The sequence below is a fragment of the Drosophila ficusphila genome, unplaced genomic scaffold, assembly GCF_018152265.1.
Source record: "Drosophila ficusphila isolate 14025-0441.05 unplaced genomic scaffold, ASM1815226v1 contig_348, whole genome shotgun sequence".
Taxonomy (NCBI): domain Eukaryota; kingdom Metazoa; phylum Arthropoda; class Insecta; order Diptera; family Drosophilidae; genus Drosophila; species Drosophila ficusphila.
The window spans coordinates 1,231,658-1,248,941 of NW_025064257.1; the positions used below are offsets into that span (position 1 = coordinate 1,231,658).

Below are 17,284 nucleotides of genomic sequence, written 5' to 3' on the forward strand. Positions count from 1 at the left end.
TGAAAATGTCCGAGATCAACAACCAGAGCTTGCAACAAATAATTGAGCTGCTGTCTCTTAAAATAAAAGCGGATGAAATAAATCAAAGATCGCATAATGAATCAAAGATTACTGCAGAAAATTTTTCTCAAATTGTGCCAAACTTTGACGGTGAAACAATTCCAGTGGAGCAGTGGTTCTCTAACTTTGAACAAAATGCGGTCGCCTATGAGTTAAGCGAAAAACAGAGATACGTACAGGCGCGAGGGAAAATGACGAAAATGGCAAAACTGTTCCTAGAGTCGGTTTTGGTTAGCAATTACTCTCAACTTAAAAGTGCTCTCACTGCTGAATTCAAACTCACGCTAAAAAGTGCCGACATTCATGCAAAGTTGGCAGAGAGAAAGAAAAAGATCGAAGAAAACTTTCATGATGTATTTTGAACATGAAGAAGATAGCTGCTATGGGTCAGGTGGATGAGGAGTCGGTGATTGGTTATATAGTGGACGGATTGGACATAAAGAATGAATATAAGTTCAATATGTATGACTGCAAATCTTACCAGGAATTAAAAGATAAATTTGACGTGTATGAACGTAAGTGTGGAAAGAAAAGAGAAGAACGACGCTACACTAAAGGTCAAAAAATCGTGTCCACCGACAAAAAAGTTTCCAGATGCTTTAACTGCGGATCAACAGAGTACATGCGAAAAGATTGCAACACGCAGACAAATTGTTTTAAATGCGATGGTGTTGGGCATTTATCTACCAATTGTCCACAGGCAGTCAAGAAAGTAAACCTTATCAAGGATACCAAACGCTGTAAGGAAATATTGCTTGTTGACACTGGCTCGGATGTTTCAATTGTCGGCCAATCCATTTTCAAATGTTTGGAAAACGTGGATATCTAGAGTAGCAATTCAATTCTTCGTGGACTTGGAAATCGCAAGGTAGAACCTTTGTGCGCTTTCATAGGGACGGTTCTCGTCGATGGAAACGTAGCTGAGCAGCTTTTCCTTGTTGTACCCGATGGAAACATGGAAAACGACGTGCTACTTGGTTTTGACTTTGTATCAAAATTCAGCGTTTCTCTTAACGAGGGTGGATTCACATTCCAAAAGTCGTCAGCGGAGCCAATTAGCGCTGAAAAAAACGAGCTAAGTATTTACAATATATAGTTGACGCTAAACCTGATATCGATGTTCCCCATCAGTTCCAGCCTCTCATCAAGTCGATGATTGAGGAATACAAGCCGGCAAACCCATCTTCGATAAGTCCTGTTTAGATGAAGATAATACCCGATGAGCAAATGAAGTCCTTCCGACACCAGCCAAGTCGTTATTCTCCTCTGGAGTGCGATGCGATCAGGAAGCAGATCGAACCTGCGTGAACTTTCGCCAACTAAACAGCATGGTATTAAGAGACTGCTTTCCTGTTCCACTGATCGATGACGCAGTTTTTATTGTCATGGATTTGGAAAATAGCTTTCTTCACTTGCCCATCGAGGAATCCAGCAGGAAATTTACCGCATTCATCACCAGAGAGAGGTTGATTGAATTTTTCCGAGCGCCATCCGGTTTCTGCAACTCTCCAGCCTTGTTCAATCGATTTGTTAACAGTGTGTTTCAGGAATTGATCACTAACGATGTTATGCAAATGTACGTTGATGATATCATCATATACGGACAGACCAACGATGAATGCATTGCCAAGCTGAAAAAGGTGCTACACGAAGCTGCTAAATACGACTTAAAGATAAAATGGGAAAAATGTAATTTTCTTCAAAGCAAGATACACTTCTTGGGGCACACTGTAAGCGAAGGCAAAGTTTTAACTAAAGCTGTTAAAAAATTTGCCTATCCGAAAAACATCAAGGGCGTTCAGTCTTTTTTGGGTCTCACAGGATTTTTCCGGAAGTTTGTCAAAGGCTATGCCAACATCGCTCGACCGTTGACAGACCTTTTAAAGAAAGGCGCAGAGTTTAAATTCGAGGCTTCGGAAAAAAATGCAATGAACCAGCTGAAGGATATTCTGTCTACAGAACCAGTCCTACGTCTGTACCGCAGAGAGGCCCAAACAGAGCTCCATACAGACGCTTCAAAAGATGGTTTCGGTGCTGTGCTTATGCAGAAGGTTGACGAAGAGCTGCATCCAGCAGCTTTTTGGAGCAAAAGGACATCCGAAGCAGATGCCAAACGACACAGCTACATACTGGAAGTAAAAGCTGCGTACCTCGCTATTAACAAGTTTCGGCAATACCTCTTAGGTATTTCATTTAAATTGGTCACAGATTGCGCCGCCTTCTCTATGACAGTAAAGAAAAAGGACGTGCCCCGCGAAGTCGCTCAGTGGATACTGCAGTTACAAGACTTCGAGTTCCAAGTAGAACATCGAACTGTCGATAGAATGAAGCATGTTGACAGCCTCAGCCGCTATCCTCAAGACGTCTTCAACATCACCTCGGAGATTTCTGCTCGCATCGAGAAAGCTCAGCAAAAGGATGAATTCATCGAGTCTATTATAGAACTTTTGAAATCTCGCCCCTATAAAGATTTCAAACTGAAAGGTAATATTTTGTTCAAGCATGTGGATGGAAATGATTTGCTGGTTGTGCCAAAATCAATGGAACACGAAATAATATCTGGTGCACATAACATGGGACATTTTTCGATGCAAAAGACGTTACACTCATTGCGCCAACAGTTTTGGATCTCGCACATAGAAAGCAAGGTTGCAAAAATTATTAAGTCTTGCATAAAGTGCATTATATGCAACAAAAAGCTGGGAAAACAGGAAGGTCAGTTGTACTGCATTGGGAAAGGAGACTACCCACTGCACACGCTCCATATATATCACTTGGGACCTATAAATGCAAACAGCAAACAGTACAAGTTTATTTTTGCCGTTGTTGATGCTTTCAGCAAATTTGTATAGCTGTTCACAACTAAAACCTCTAACAAAGAAGGCGATTTAGTCGCAATAAAACGTACCCAATTCGTTGCTGGGAAAAAACTCGCCAGTACCTTTCTTGGACCGTACGAAGTCACAAAGATTAAAAGAAATGGCCGGTACAATGTTAGGAAAGCTGCTCAAGTGGAAGGACCAAATATTACAACAACGAGCTCAGACAATATGAAATTATGGAAATACGCCAATTGGAATGAGGATTGCTTGTCGTCTGGGACAGACTCCAGTAGCCAGTATGACCGAATGTAAGGAAGAGATGGTTGCGATCAAGTTGGCAACCCCACACAACAAAAAGGAAAACGGATAATAAGAGAAGAGAACCACACAGTCAAGTAGAAGTCGTCAAGTTGTCAAGTCGTAAAGTCGTCAAGTCGAAAAAAGTATCTTACTTAATAAAAAACTATATTACACTAGCTGACCCGGCAAACGTTGTTTTGCCACCGGAAGACTTTATAATTTCTGTACAAAATGCACTCAGTTCTAGACTTATGTATTATAAAGTCATCTGGAGAGCTGAGAACTATGAGGGAATTTAAAAATAACAAAAGGAAACCTTATTTTTAAGATATTATAATTGCGTCTAGCAAAAAATGAATCAAGGTTATTATAATCACAACGTGCATTCAAGTGCTTGGCAAGTGCGCTACCGGAATCCTCGCCGTCCATAAAGTAGATTTGTAAGAATTTATGTGGTTTGTTTGGCATTGGTAGCTGTAAGCCCATTTAATGATAAACTTTGCCTCTAATTTTGAATGTAGAATTGTAATTTTGACCATTTGCATTAGTATTTTGAACTATTTCTGTTGCTCCAAACGATGTCATTTGAAAGCATGTATTAAATGTTCGAATTGACTTCAGGAACACGTTAGAATCTGGATCCGTGTCGATAAGTAAGCTGTTCAATGGTTCAGGTGGTGTTTCAATTTTTGGTAGTTGCACTTTTCCTGACGCGCAACACATCCCAGCTGGCTCATTTTTAAATTTCAGAGCATGACAAAGTATCGGGCTCATACTGGAATGCTAGATCATATATAAATGCTCGATGTACCTGTCGTCGTTGTTGGTCATTTGTTCTGCGTCTATTTACTGTGAAACGGCGTGGTTATCGTTGTTCTAATCTTCTGACTTTATTGCGTTCAGCTCGTGTATCTTCTGGCTCTTCTCTGACTTCATTGCGTTCAGCTCGTGTATCTTCTGGCTCTTCTCTGACTTCATTGCGTTCAGTTCGTGTATTTTCTGGCTCTTCTTGATGCAATTGCGATATTCTTTCGGATCTTCTATTTCGTATGTATCGAGATCTACTTGTATCTTGGCTCAAATCTCCCCCTTTGCGTTTTCTTGGCATTGCTCACTGGACAAAACACTCATAAATAGAATTCATAATTTTACTTAATGATGAATGATTTTTGCCACAGTTTAAATTGATTTAAAATGCTATGGTAGCGTGTTTTTGTCAGTGTGATGAGGTAGAAACTCACTTTATATGCGATTTTTGGTATGTCGAACACGATTTAAGAAAATGAAAAATAGACGTTGGGTAATTGTCAGACTTACTCAATACGCTCACAGAATTTCATGAGAATCGGTATAGCCGTTTCGGAGGAGTAAGGTCACAAAAACTGTGACCAGAGAATTTTATATATTAGATAAATATAAACCAAATAATACTCATAAACTCAAATACAAAGGCACATCTCATCTAATCACAAAACATTGGACTTATTTTTAAAAGTGCATAAAGCGGTAGCAACAAATTAGTTGCAGTCCTTTAAACATATATGTTTTAAGAATGTGGTCAACAAATTTCAGATCAAAATTTGGAAAATTACAAGAGTTACAGGCCTTTACATGGAGCACATGTCGATCACCGGCCATTTGAAGCTAAAACTTTTAACGCGTTTATCTCGGAACCACGTTTTCGGACCTTAAGGAAGTAATTGAAGGCGTTAGGGTTAACCAGCCGTCATCAAATTTTTTTTTAATGTTCCTAATTGTTTCTTTTAACTAATGAACTACGATTATCCAAAAATATTGAAAACTGTTTATTTGAGAAAATAATTAGTGAGAAAAAAGGGCGATAATCGTAATTTTTTTCTAAAGCTAATAACTTTTGCAATATTCATTTTTTTTTCTGATCCTAGTTAATTTTATGCATATAATGAATTTATTAAGCTTTTTTTTTCTTTTGTGTTTCCGATTACCCGTTTTGGCTGAATCACTTCCGCAAGCGGGACACCTTTTAGCCGACGTGCCGCCACTGAGGAACGCCCCCTCCCACCAATTTTGTGACTTTTTCAATTTCGAAATTTTTTTTCGAAAAATAAATATTTTTTTAAATAAAGTTAAAAATTTCAGCTTTTTATCTTTAACCGTTTTCTCCAAACAATTTTTTTAAGTGTCAAAAAGTGTCATTTTTCGGCCCCACAAGATGAGAACCTGCCTTAACATACTTTTCAGTGTACTCGTTACCCTCTCGACCTAACCATTAGCCCTACTCGCGGCCGTAGCAATTAAATGCAAATTAATCTTTTGAGAAGTACAGAATTCACGGAAACCCATACTGGTAAAACATCGTCCTTGATCCGCTATATTTGGAGTAGGCACGCCAAATAATGAAACAATTGATTTTACGGCCTTAAAACAGCTTTTGGTGTCTACATATATTCAAGGTGTGATAAAAATAAATAAATTTTGTAAATGCATCAATTATAACAATGAAATATTCCTTAAGATCATTTTTGCCACTCAATTTTTCTGGTATGTCAATATGCACTGTGTGCCACGGTATACTCATTTTTGGAATTGAGTGTAGCACTGCCTGTACTTTACCTACAGGTGGCTTTGATAATTAACATGTGATTCAATTTTCAACAAATCGACGGACATATTTAGACATGTTTTGAAACCACTGTAGTATGCTCACATATCGGGTACACACTGTACCACTTATGTATATCACTGCAACATTGTGGCGTTTGGTTATGGCCAAATATTCCCAGCACTTCAAGTGCAGAGTAATTCGACCCACACAACAATGTTATGAACATCCTAAATGCTGAGCCGGCATGTCTGCATGCGCGGCCGATCATTCGTTTACAGTGTGAGCATAACACTCTCCCTCTCATGCGCGCCCGCTGCTTGCGCCGCTCATATACACTTATGCATAAGCGTTGACCGCTGCTAGCGCCGCTCATATACACTTATGCATAAGCGTTGGCCGCTGCTCTGCAGCGGCACACGTACATTAATATACATGTTTATATACATAAACGTTTGGCCGCGGCGCTGCTCGCGCAGCTATATGAATTGTGAGCCAAGGCCAATATATCTTTAGCAGAGAGCCACATTATGAAGTGGAGCTCCAATCGATAAGGTTTATACGAAAACGTTTTAATAAATATATAAAGCAGAATAAACTAACCGCAGTGTTTTACAAATTTAATCAAAAACTATTACATGGCGACCGTGACATAGTCACAACTTCGGATGTGTAAAAAAAGAGCGCCAAGCGCGCGGTATCTGAAACCGAGTTCCTTGTGTATTTCAAATATAGTCACATATCCAATTACTATTACTATAACTATATCTATTACTATTACTATTACTATTACTATTTCTATTACTATTTCTATTAATATTACTATTACTATAACTATTTGTATACCCCTAATTATAACCTACATGTATAAGCTTAGCCTAAGAATAAAGATAAGACATTACAATAAAAGCTCAAAGCTGGCAGTCGTGTACAGACCGCAGAAGCAACAGCTCGTTGAAACGATTTAAACGAGATTTCTTTATTAAAATAAGTCTTTGCGGTACCTAATTAGCAATCAGGATAGTAACATCAAGCCACGATCTAACTGGCGACGAGGATTTAAAAACCACCGATTTTGGAATTTGAAATTTTCCAAATTACCTCGTGTATTTGAGTGCACACGATATTGCGTAATGGTCTGAGACAAGCGGCTCGAAAACATTACACCAAGCTCCACATACGTCATCCTTATCAGCAAAATACAAAGCTCTGTTTTTGCGCTCAACTTATCCACCGATTTTCGCTACGACGAGCTCTAGCAATTACCATCGTTGTCGACGTCATCATTTACGGTATCATCTATTTCGCATTATTTTGGACTTCGGAGGAGACAGCGCTGGTCAAAAAAAAAATATTCTGAGAGGAAAAGCTTCCGCCTAGGAATACTGGAGTCGTAAAATCTATCATTGTGTATTACTTTCTTTTCACGATCCAGAAGTCTTTGTTAATCTTAAGTAAGTTCTAATTTTACATGTAGGGGAAGGTGGGGAATCGTGGGCCACGTTTATATTTTGTTAAATATCTTAACAAATAAAATTTTTTTTCCAAAATTGTAATATGGTATGTTATTCTACATTAAATTAGGTAACTTTTGACTATTACACTTTCTTACAATTCTTTTGTTTTTTCCGACTTTTCGTGGTTTTAAAAAAAAAGGTGTTTTGGCGATTTTCAAAAATGGTGGGGAATCGTGGGCCACCCCCATATTTTAATGAAAATCAAACAATTATGATGCAAAACTTTATTCAATTAGTAGAAATGACAAGTACAGTTATTTTAATCGAGAAAGTGGAGAAGGATTATGCACAATCAATCTGATACGCAATTTGGGCACGTAAATGTGTTGGCGGAGGTAGCACATTTTGCATGGACATCTCGACCACATTCCATGCATGCAACTGAATTGTTCTTGGTCAATTTCTTTGGCATTGACTCCAAACAAAGTATGCAGAAGTCAACATCTTCATCGTCGTATGAATCACATCGCGCTGGTTGTGATCTAGTTCTGCGCTTGGGCGCAGATGTCTTCTTTGCTTCCTCCTCTTTTTGCGACAAATTCAGGCGATGTTAAGATAGCACTTCTCATCGGTTTGCGACCACGATTGGACTTTTCAGCTGGTGTTCTTTTTTCAGTGGGCCAGATTGTCGCAATTTTTGTGAAAGAGAAGCAGAGGAGCTGGTACCTGATGTCTAGCTCCTGCTGAAGACTCAGAAGTTGTGACTTTTTCATGTACATCACGATTTGTGACCATGATGTCCCTATTTTCTTCACCATTGCCATCGCATTGATCCTCACCACTTAGTTCTGAAGAAATGAAATCAATTTCAGTGAATATATTCGCATTGAATGGGAAAATTCCGCATGATTTGAAACCACTCTTAATGTTTTTTGGTGTGACGGCAATGTCAAGACATTGGTCAACAATCAGTGGAACGTGGTGAAGATCGTAAAGTACACCGACGTTGGCTCGCTTCCAATCATCGTGCTTCTTTGCGTACACCATTTTTAAAGGACCAAAAACGGAGACATCTAAAGGCTGCATTCTATGCGTACAATGTGGAGGAAAAGATAGCATTGTGATGTCATGAGCAAGGGCCTTTTCAATGACTTCAATTGACAAATGCGATGCATGACTGTCTACCTAATATTTATTTATTGATTTACAGCCTTCATTTTGCACAAAACATCATAAGCACAACATACCAATGTGATTGATAACAAAAAATTTAAAAACACGGGTGGCCCATGATTCCCCACCAAAAGTGGCTCACGATTCCCCACAAGCTACTTTTTGCAAAAAAACGGCGTGTAATTGACTTGTTGAAGTGTCCTGCAAAATTACTTTTGTATGTTGAAAAGGAAAGGTCTAACGATAATGTGAAACATATTTACCTGTGTTTTGTCATAGCAATTCGTCCAAAAATGATGGAAATAAAAAACACAAAAAAAGTTTTGCCGATTCTTTTTTTGGGCAAGTATTGTGCAAAGCGAAAAAAACGCGTGCGTTTGTCAACAACCAATGTAAAAATGATTTCAGGTTAAAAGAAAACGATGACAGGTGCATTTCACTATTTATCTCAAAATACTGCCGACAGGTGGCGGTGGCTCACGTTTCCCCATGGCCCACGATTCCCCACTTTCCCCTACTAAATTTACATTTACATTTAAGTTAAGAAAAAAAAAAAACTAGGCCTAAAAATGAATTCCGAAGTAACCGCATCATTTACTCTTTATTTAAATTGTATTAAAAATATCCAAGATTTTGATGGCTCAGATAAAAACCAGCTTCCCGACTTTATAAATCAAATCAACGAATTAATGCCATGTTTTCATGGCAAAATAAATGTTGTGGACTAGTAAGACCCGTTTTGCATAGGTACGGAAACGTTACGTCTTGGGAAAGACTAAAAGAAATACTAATAAAACATTTTGGGGAAAAGGAAAGTAGTGACGAATTGATGGACGCATTAAAACTATGTAGAATAGAATCCACAATAGAGCAATATTACGACAAAATAAATGAAATTGCCAATAGACTGCACAATCGAATATTAACACACTCTGACGGGACGTATACCACTCAAGAAGTAAACAGAATTTCACTTAGAGTATTTAGGGACAATCTTCCTGAACCAACGAAAACAATGATTTTTGCCAGAAACCCTCCATCATTGGACGACGCATACAAAATTATTGAAGATGCCCGCCATCAAAGTTATACCTTGTATGGACCAATTCGAAAACAATTTAGCAACAAACCCCCTTTTAGAAAATATTTCAGTAACGATAGTAACAATCAAAATGAAAGAACTCCAAATGGATACCATAATCAACCACAAATAGAGGAAAATCCTGTCAGTTTCAACAGGCAAAATACAAATAGGTATGAAAATAGAACCAGTTATAATAACAATTATGCCGCTAATCCATCTAGAAATTCTAGAATGTCCTATAACACTATCCAGCCTCAACAGGTAGCTAGCCGTAACACTCAAAATAATAATTCGGTAGGTCAAATGGACATAGGTAATATTAATACAAATTTTCAATTAGGGGACCAGCAAGACTACCCTATATAAAACTTCGATCATCTAAAAGAGACCTCCTATTCATTATCGATACTGGAGCGGAATTCAGTATCATAAATGAAAACATATGCCACCCAAAATGGAAATCAAACATCGAAGTACAAGTAAAAGCAATGGGAAACATTATTCAGATACAAAAACTATGTAGGATTCCTTCATTTAAAGAATTTGGAACAAATAATTATTCGTGTGAGTTCTTGGAATACAACTTCCATTATATATTCGATGGCATAATAGGAGGCAACATATTAAATGATTTAAACGCAATAATAAACTATTCAGAACAGACAATTACTTTGAATAACGTTAAACTAAACTTCTACACAAGGCACCCAAATACGTTAAATAGACCGGAAGTGAACACTATCCATAGCGTGCCGTTAGAATATCTAAATCCTATTTATCAGAAACTACTCATTCCAGTTTTAAAACGATTTGAAGGTATATTTTATAAAGAAGGAGATAATTTAACCTTTACGAGTGAAGTTAAACACAAAATTCATACAAAAAATGATATTCCTATCTATTCGAAAGCTTATAGGTATCCCGAGGCCCATAATGACGAAGTAAACAAACAAATATACGATATGCTAAAACAAGGAATAATAAGACATTCGAATAGTCCGTACAACAGTCCCTTATGGGTTGTCCAAAAGAAATTGGATAAATCAAATCAACCGAAATGGCGACTCGTTGTCGACTACAGAAAATTAAACTCGCAAACAATTGAGGATCGTTATCCTATTCCTAATATAGATGAGATATTTCATAAGCTGGACGGATGTAAAATATTTTCTTCCTTAGACTTAGCAAAGGGTTTCTATCAAATTGAAATGAGCGAGGGCGATATCCAAAAGACGGCATTTTCAACTGCTAGCGGCCACTACGAATTCTTGCGTATGCCATTCGGTCTTCGAAATGCCCCCGCAACCTTCCAACAGCTTATGAACCATTTACTCAGAAACTATATAGACCATTTTTGTATTGTGTACATGGACGATATTCTTATATTTTCGAAAACAATCGAAGAACATATTGAGCATCTTACCAAAATATTAAATTGCTTGGAGAATGCAAACTTAAAGCTTCAAATTGACAAATGTGAGTTTGCCAAATGCGAAATAGAGTTTTTAGGGCACGTTTTGAATTCAGACGGTCTGAAACCCAGCAAAAATAAAGTTGAGGCAATCGATAGGATTAAATTGCCAACAACGCAAAAACAAATAAAAAGTTTTCTGGGCATGACTAGCTACTTAAGGCGATACATAAAAGATTACTCTAAAATTGCAAAACATTTAATAAAATACCTGAAAAAAAATTCTAAAATTAATACAAACGATTTAGAATTTATAGAGTCTTTTGAAAAGCTAAAAGTCTTAATTAAAAGCGAACCAATTGTAGCCTACCCTGACTTTCAAAAACAGTTTACACTTATTACAGACGCTAGCAACCATGCCTTGGGAGCGGTGCTAATGCAGGATACCAAAGTAATATGTTATGCCAGCCGTACTTTAAAAACCCACGAACTGAACTATAGCACGATCGAAAAGGAACTTCTAGCTATTTTCTGGGGCGTCAAATATTTTCATTACTATTTATACGGGAGAAAGTTTTTAATAAAAACCGACCACCGCCCACTAGTATGGCTAAACAACTTAAAAGAACCCAATTTAAAGCTACAGAGATGGAAAATTCAACTAAACGAATACGATTTCGATATGGCCTTCATTAAAGGAAAAGAAAATGCTCTAGCAGACGGACTAAGTAGGATATGCACTGATAATAATTTGTTAGATTGTCCCGAAGCAAATAGAAGTGATCTAATCCAGCTGAATGAAGCTTGTATATTGGTAGGCGAACTCGACAATACAATGCAAGCCGCCGAAACAATTGACGAGCTGAACAATGACTTTTCGCTAGACCTAATAAACCATTTTTCAAATCAATCCACTAATTGTGAAACCATCCACAGTGCTCAATCCGATAACTTAAACTATATAAAAAATACAGATAACGCGTTAAACATATATAAGTCGCAAATAATACTAAAAGTATCGCAAAAGGAATCGCGAGCCACCAAAATCTTGTATAAACGAAAAATAAGACACATTATAGAAACAATAGGAAATAAGTTCACCATTTTGGAATTAATGCAGGAAATCTTACCAGATAAAGGCCTAGTAGCCATTTATTGCGAAGACGTTAATTTGTACGTAAAATTCCAGGAATGTTACAGACAATACTTTGCATGCAACGAAAATTTAAAACTAATAAGATCGTTTATTTTGCTAAAAGATGTAACAGATAAAGAACAAATTTTAAAAATAATAAATGAAGAACATTTAAAAAACAACCATAGAGGTATTAACGAAATCTTTGCCGAAATAAAAAAAATGTATTACTATCCGAATCTTCAGAAAGAAATTCAGAAATATGTTAATAATTGTAAAATTTGCAACTTGGCCAAATATGATCGAAGCCCCCTAAAATATAAGCTAAACATAACCGATACCCCGTCGCAACACAACGAGATAATCCATCTAGATATTTGGTTCCCCATGCGAAACATTATGTATCTTACTACAATAGACAAATTCACAAAATACGCTACTGCTTGTTATATTAAAGATAGATCTTGGGTTTCATTGCTAAAGGCTATACAAGAGAGAATTCAGTACTTAGGCAAGCCCAAGCTTATTATAACGGATAATGAATTTAATATAAATTGCATAAAACAATTTCTTATAGATAATAATATAGAAATCCATTTCACGACACCGTATAAAAAAACAGGGAACTCAGATGTTGAGAGACTACACTTGACATTAAATGAGCACATCCGACTTTTTAATGCAGACGAGAAAAACAATGATACGATTCAAAATAAAGTATTTAAAGCAATGGTATGCTATAATAATACTATTCACTCTATTACAAAGATGAAACCAATCGATTTCCTAAACAACATCCTAAGTGCAGAACAACAACAAAACATCGCGAAAAAAATCAAACATAATAAGGAACTCTTAAATTTAAAAAATAATAATATTAATAGGGAAAATTTTGAAAATGATTATGTTAAAAATTATAAAATTGGTAAATCAAATCCTAAGTATAAGCTAGTACAAAACTATCATCAAGATGGAAACTACCTAATATCAAATGAAGACGCAAACGCAAAAATATACAAAGACCAAGTCAAAAGAAAATACACATTCCAAAATTAAAATAAGTTTATAAGAGTTATACATGTAATTACAATTTATAAATTTCTACAATTAAGATTGCAGAAACTTGTCGTGGGGGAGTCACATATCCAATTACTATTACTATAACTATATCTATTACTATTACTATTACTATTACTATTACTATTACTATTACTATTTCTATTACTATTTCTATTAATATTACTATTACTATAACTATTTGTATACCCCTAATTATAACCTACATGTATAAGCTTAGCCTAAGAATAAAGATAAGACATTACAATAAAAGCTCAAAGCTGGCAGTCGTGTACAGACCGCAGAAGCAACAGCTCGTTGAAACGATTTAAACGAGATTTCTTTATTAAAATAAGTCTTTGCGGTACCTAATTAGCAATTAGGATAGTAACATCAAGCCACGATCTAACTATATTCATATACAACAAATGCGAATAGAAACAACGCCGGTAGAAATATAAATATTTTACTTCAAAATATGGGAATTACTAAGAATCCAAAGCTAAGTGGAATTTATGGAAAAACACAACAATTGAAGTGTTAATCACAAAAGCAGATATACAACCTAAAAATATCAGGATTAATCAAATAAAGAAAATTTGTACGAGCCTGTGCGATGACCAGCACCGGCGCCGCCTGAGTCAAAAAGGCCAATAATAATAAAAAATAAAAATATATATACAATCATCAACCATAAACCTGTGCGATGACCGGCACCGGTACCGATAAATATATATATATAAAAATAAAAACAAGAAGAAGAGCGCGGGAGGCATAGGACCGCCCCCTGTGCCGCCGTTGGAAGCTGTATCAAAGCGCGGGAGGCATTGGACCGCCCCCTGTGCCGCCGTTGGAAGCTATATCAAAAGCGCGGGAGGCATTGGACCGCCCCCTGTGCCGCCGTTGGAGAAGTTATATCAAAGCGCGGGAGGCATTGGACCGCCCCCTGTGCCGCCGCTGGAAGCTGAGAAGAACAGAAGTTATATCAAAGCGCGGGAGGCATTGGACCGCCCCCTGTGCCGCCGCTGGAAGCTGAGAAGAACAGGCGCAATAACAACAACAAAATTTTTTTTTTATAAATAAAAAATTGAAATGATATATATGATGTACATATTTTATAAGTAAATCCCAATTTGGCACAAGGCGTTTACGCAAGCCTTATTGGTAATATTAAGAACTAACAAAATACCCCGATCCCAACCATAAACTCATCACTAACAATATGAGATGGTATAAATTTAAACTAAGAAATTAACGTAGTTTAAAATGTAAACCAGTTTGAAAATCTGTTTATGTAAGCCATCTCATATAAACTAACAACTCATACCACCAGCTAGGAATCAGGATAAATTTTTTTTTCTCTTCCATTTTCTTTTTTTTTCCTCTCTTATTTTTTTTTTTGTTTGTGAGACTTTATTTTTTTTGTTTTGAATAGAACCCTGTTAAAATGGGTAGCTGGTTTAGCTCCGAAGAGAGCCAGGCAAAAGACAATACAGCCAATGTCATTAATGACATAAAAATTGTTGATCACACAGATGACATTAAGTCTCTGTGGATATTGCTTTTAGTGATTGCCATTACAAACGTAATCAATTTAATTCTAAAGATTTATGCTCAGCATAATAAGAAATTAAAGAAAAGATATCAGAGTAGGGTCAATGATTTAGATAAAATATAAAAAAAAAATATAAAAAAAAAAATATATATATACATATATCATATATAAATAAATATAATGAGTCAGTTCCTTCGACATAATGTCAAAAACTCTTCAGGAAGCAATTAAAGAGAATCCTTTAGCGGGCCCAAAACCGCTCACAATTAAAGAATTAAAAGAAAGAACAGGGGAATTAAGAAAAATTAGAGAAAGGGAAGAAAAACTGACAGAAATCCCTAAGGTAAAAATTCCCAAAAGAGGGGGAGGCGTTAGAGTTGCTGCCATCAGAAAGAGAGCAGGACTAAAGGACGCGTTAACTAGGTGCACAGACCCTAAACGACGTGCAGAAATATCTGCAGAGATTACAAAAATAAATAGGGAAACCAAAAGAAAAGCATCTAAGAAAATAACTCCCTCCACTAATGGCAACCTGGAAGGAGGTAAAAAACAAGCAGGACCTAGCTGCTCAAACAAATAATAACTAAAACAATTAAGACTATAAATCATTAAAATATATATTCAAAAAACTTAATAAAAACCTATCTTGGAAACTCGTGGTTATGTTATTACATTTGGACAAATCAAATATTGCAGATACATTATACAAACTATATGAATAAAAGACATGAATACCCAAGAGGTAATTCAAAAAGTTTATGAAAGGGATAGTCTCTTCGCTGAACGTATTCAGCAATTGGTCTCAACGACCCCAACAAAAATTAGCGAGCTAGAATATAATTATATGGATATTTTTAATCTTGACACATCGCCATTAATTCATTGCTCTGCGACGCAGAAAGCAATTATATTGAGTACAATCCCAGGTATTCAAGTAAGATCGGTTATAGATGATCATGACATACTGGGTAGAACTCTTATAATGGTAGTTTATAGGAAATAATTCATATCCATACGATAATGGAATGGAATGAGTTATACAAGGAATTACAAAATTTAAAAAGTGATTTCGACAAATCTTATAAGTCGTTAACACAAAATAGAACGATTCAGCAAGTAACAATAAATAAACATGCTGAAATATTAGTGGCTCGCTTTAATACAGCGCGTACGCTTATACATGGCCAGAGAGACCGTTTAGACAAAACTCATTGGTCCCAAGTATCAAAATTCCTGATAAAACTTCGTTCAAACCTTATAACAATAAAACGAAGGTACAACTTAACTATCTCGGTACCAACGATCCTGAACACCCCGTTAACAGTAGAAACCGATCAGGAATACTCAGACACACCTGAGGTCGACCCTTTAGAGGCCGAAGACTCCGATCAACATTCTCCCGAAATTGAGGAGACGGATTTAAACAATCTAACTATACCGGCTATTCTTATCCAATCTGAATTTTCAGATCAGGAACAAACCGATTCTGACACCAGTGCTAGTGTAATTGAGCAAAAGCCTTACATCATGGTGGACGAATCGGCAGCCCAACGGGCATATATCAAAGACATTTCTCACGCAGTGCCGGAATTTGATGGAAAGAAAATCCATCTGCAAAGATTCATTACGGCAATTAAGTTAGTTGATCTAACAAAAGGCAATTATGAATCAATTGCAATAGAGGTCATAAAGTCAAAAATAATTGGCTCAACCCTCTATAAAGTACAAAATGAAACTACAATAAAAGAAATAATCAAAAAATTGCAAGACACAATCGTAGGCGAAACTTCTGACGTTGTAAAGGCAAAAATGTCAAACGTATATCAGAAGGGAAAAACGGCCACGCAATTCACGACCGAAATGGACAATCTAAGGAAGCTTCTGGAATCATCGTATATTGACGAAGGATTACAACCCGAGCTTGCTGAAAAATTCAGCACTAAAGAAGCTATCAACGCAATGACTAGAAACTGCGAAAACGGGAAACTGAAGACCATCCTGGAAGCTGGCACATTCCCAACAATGAATGATGCCGTAAGCAAATATATAAATTGCAGCACACAAATGACTGGCAATGCCAGCACAGTATTCTACACTCAGAGAGGACACGCATATCGTGGTAATTACAGAGGTAATTATCGCGGCAGAGGCTATGGCCGTGGATATGGTAACAACTATAACCGCAATAATGGCCAGCCGAACTACTACAATAATTCGAACTCCAGAGGAAACAACAGTTACAGAGGTAACAGTCGCTCAAATGGAGGAAACAACACGAACAATTCTAATAACAATAACGTGAGGGTAGCCCAGAATACTTCGGGAAACTCCCAGCAACCCTTAGATACTCAACAACAATAAACCATAAGATTCACACCATCAATCTCAGTCAAAACATATTCGTATGTTTTAATAATGTTGCAACAGGCAAGGAACTTGTATTTCTAGTAGACACAGGTGCAGAAATATCACTTATTAAAGAAAATTCTGACGTCTTTCACGACATAAAATCAGACAATCTTATAAACATTCAAGGCATTAGCCAGGAAGTTACCAAATCAGTGGGTCAAATTTCCATTGAGATCCAAACTGATAAATATATAATTCCACACAATTTTCATATTGTAAGTTTACATTTCGCTATTCCCTG

The 17,284-nt window shown here is 36.6% G+C and overlaps 1 protein-coding gene across 1 annotated transcript; it reads left to right on the top strand.

The window, feature by feature from the left end:
* The first annotated feature begins 16,443 nt into the window (after positions 1–16,443).
* On the top strand, positions 16,444–16,995 carry LOC122319975 (putative uncharacterized protein DDB_G0283051). Its single transcript, XM_043207875.1, has one exon. The coding sequence runs from the start codon at positions 16,444–16,446 to the stop codon at positions 16,993–16,995; it is 552 nt and encodes a 183-aa protein (XP_043063810.1).
* The last annotated feature ends 289 nt before the right edge of the window (positions 16,996–17,284 follow it).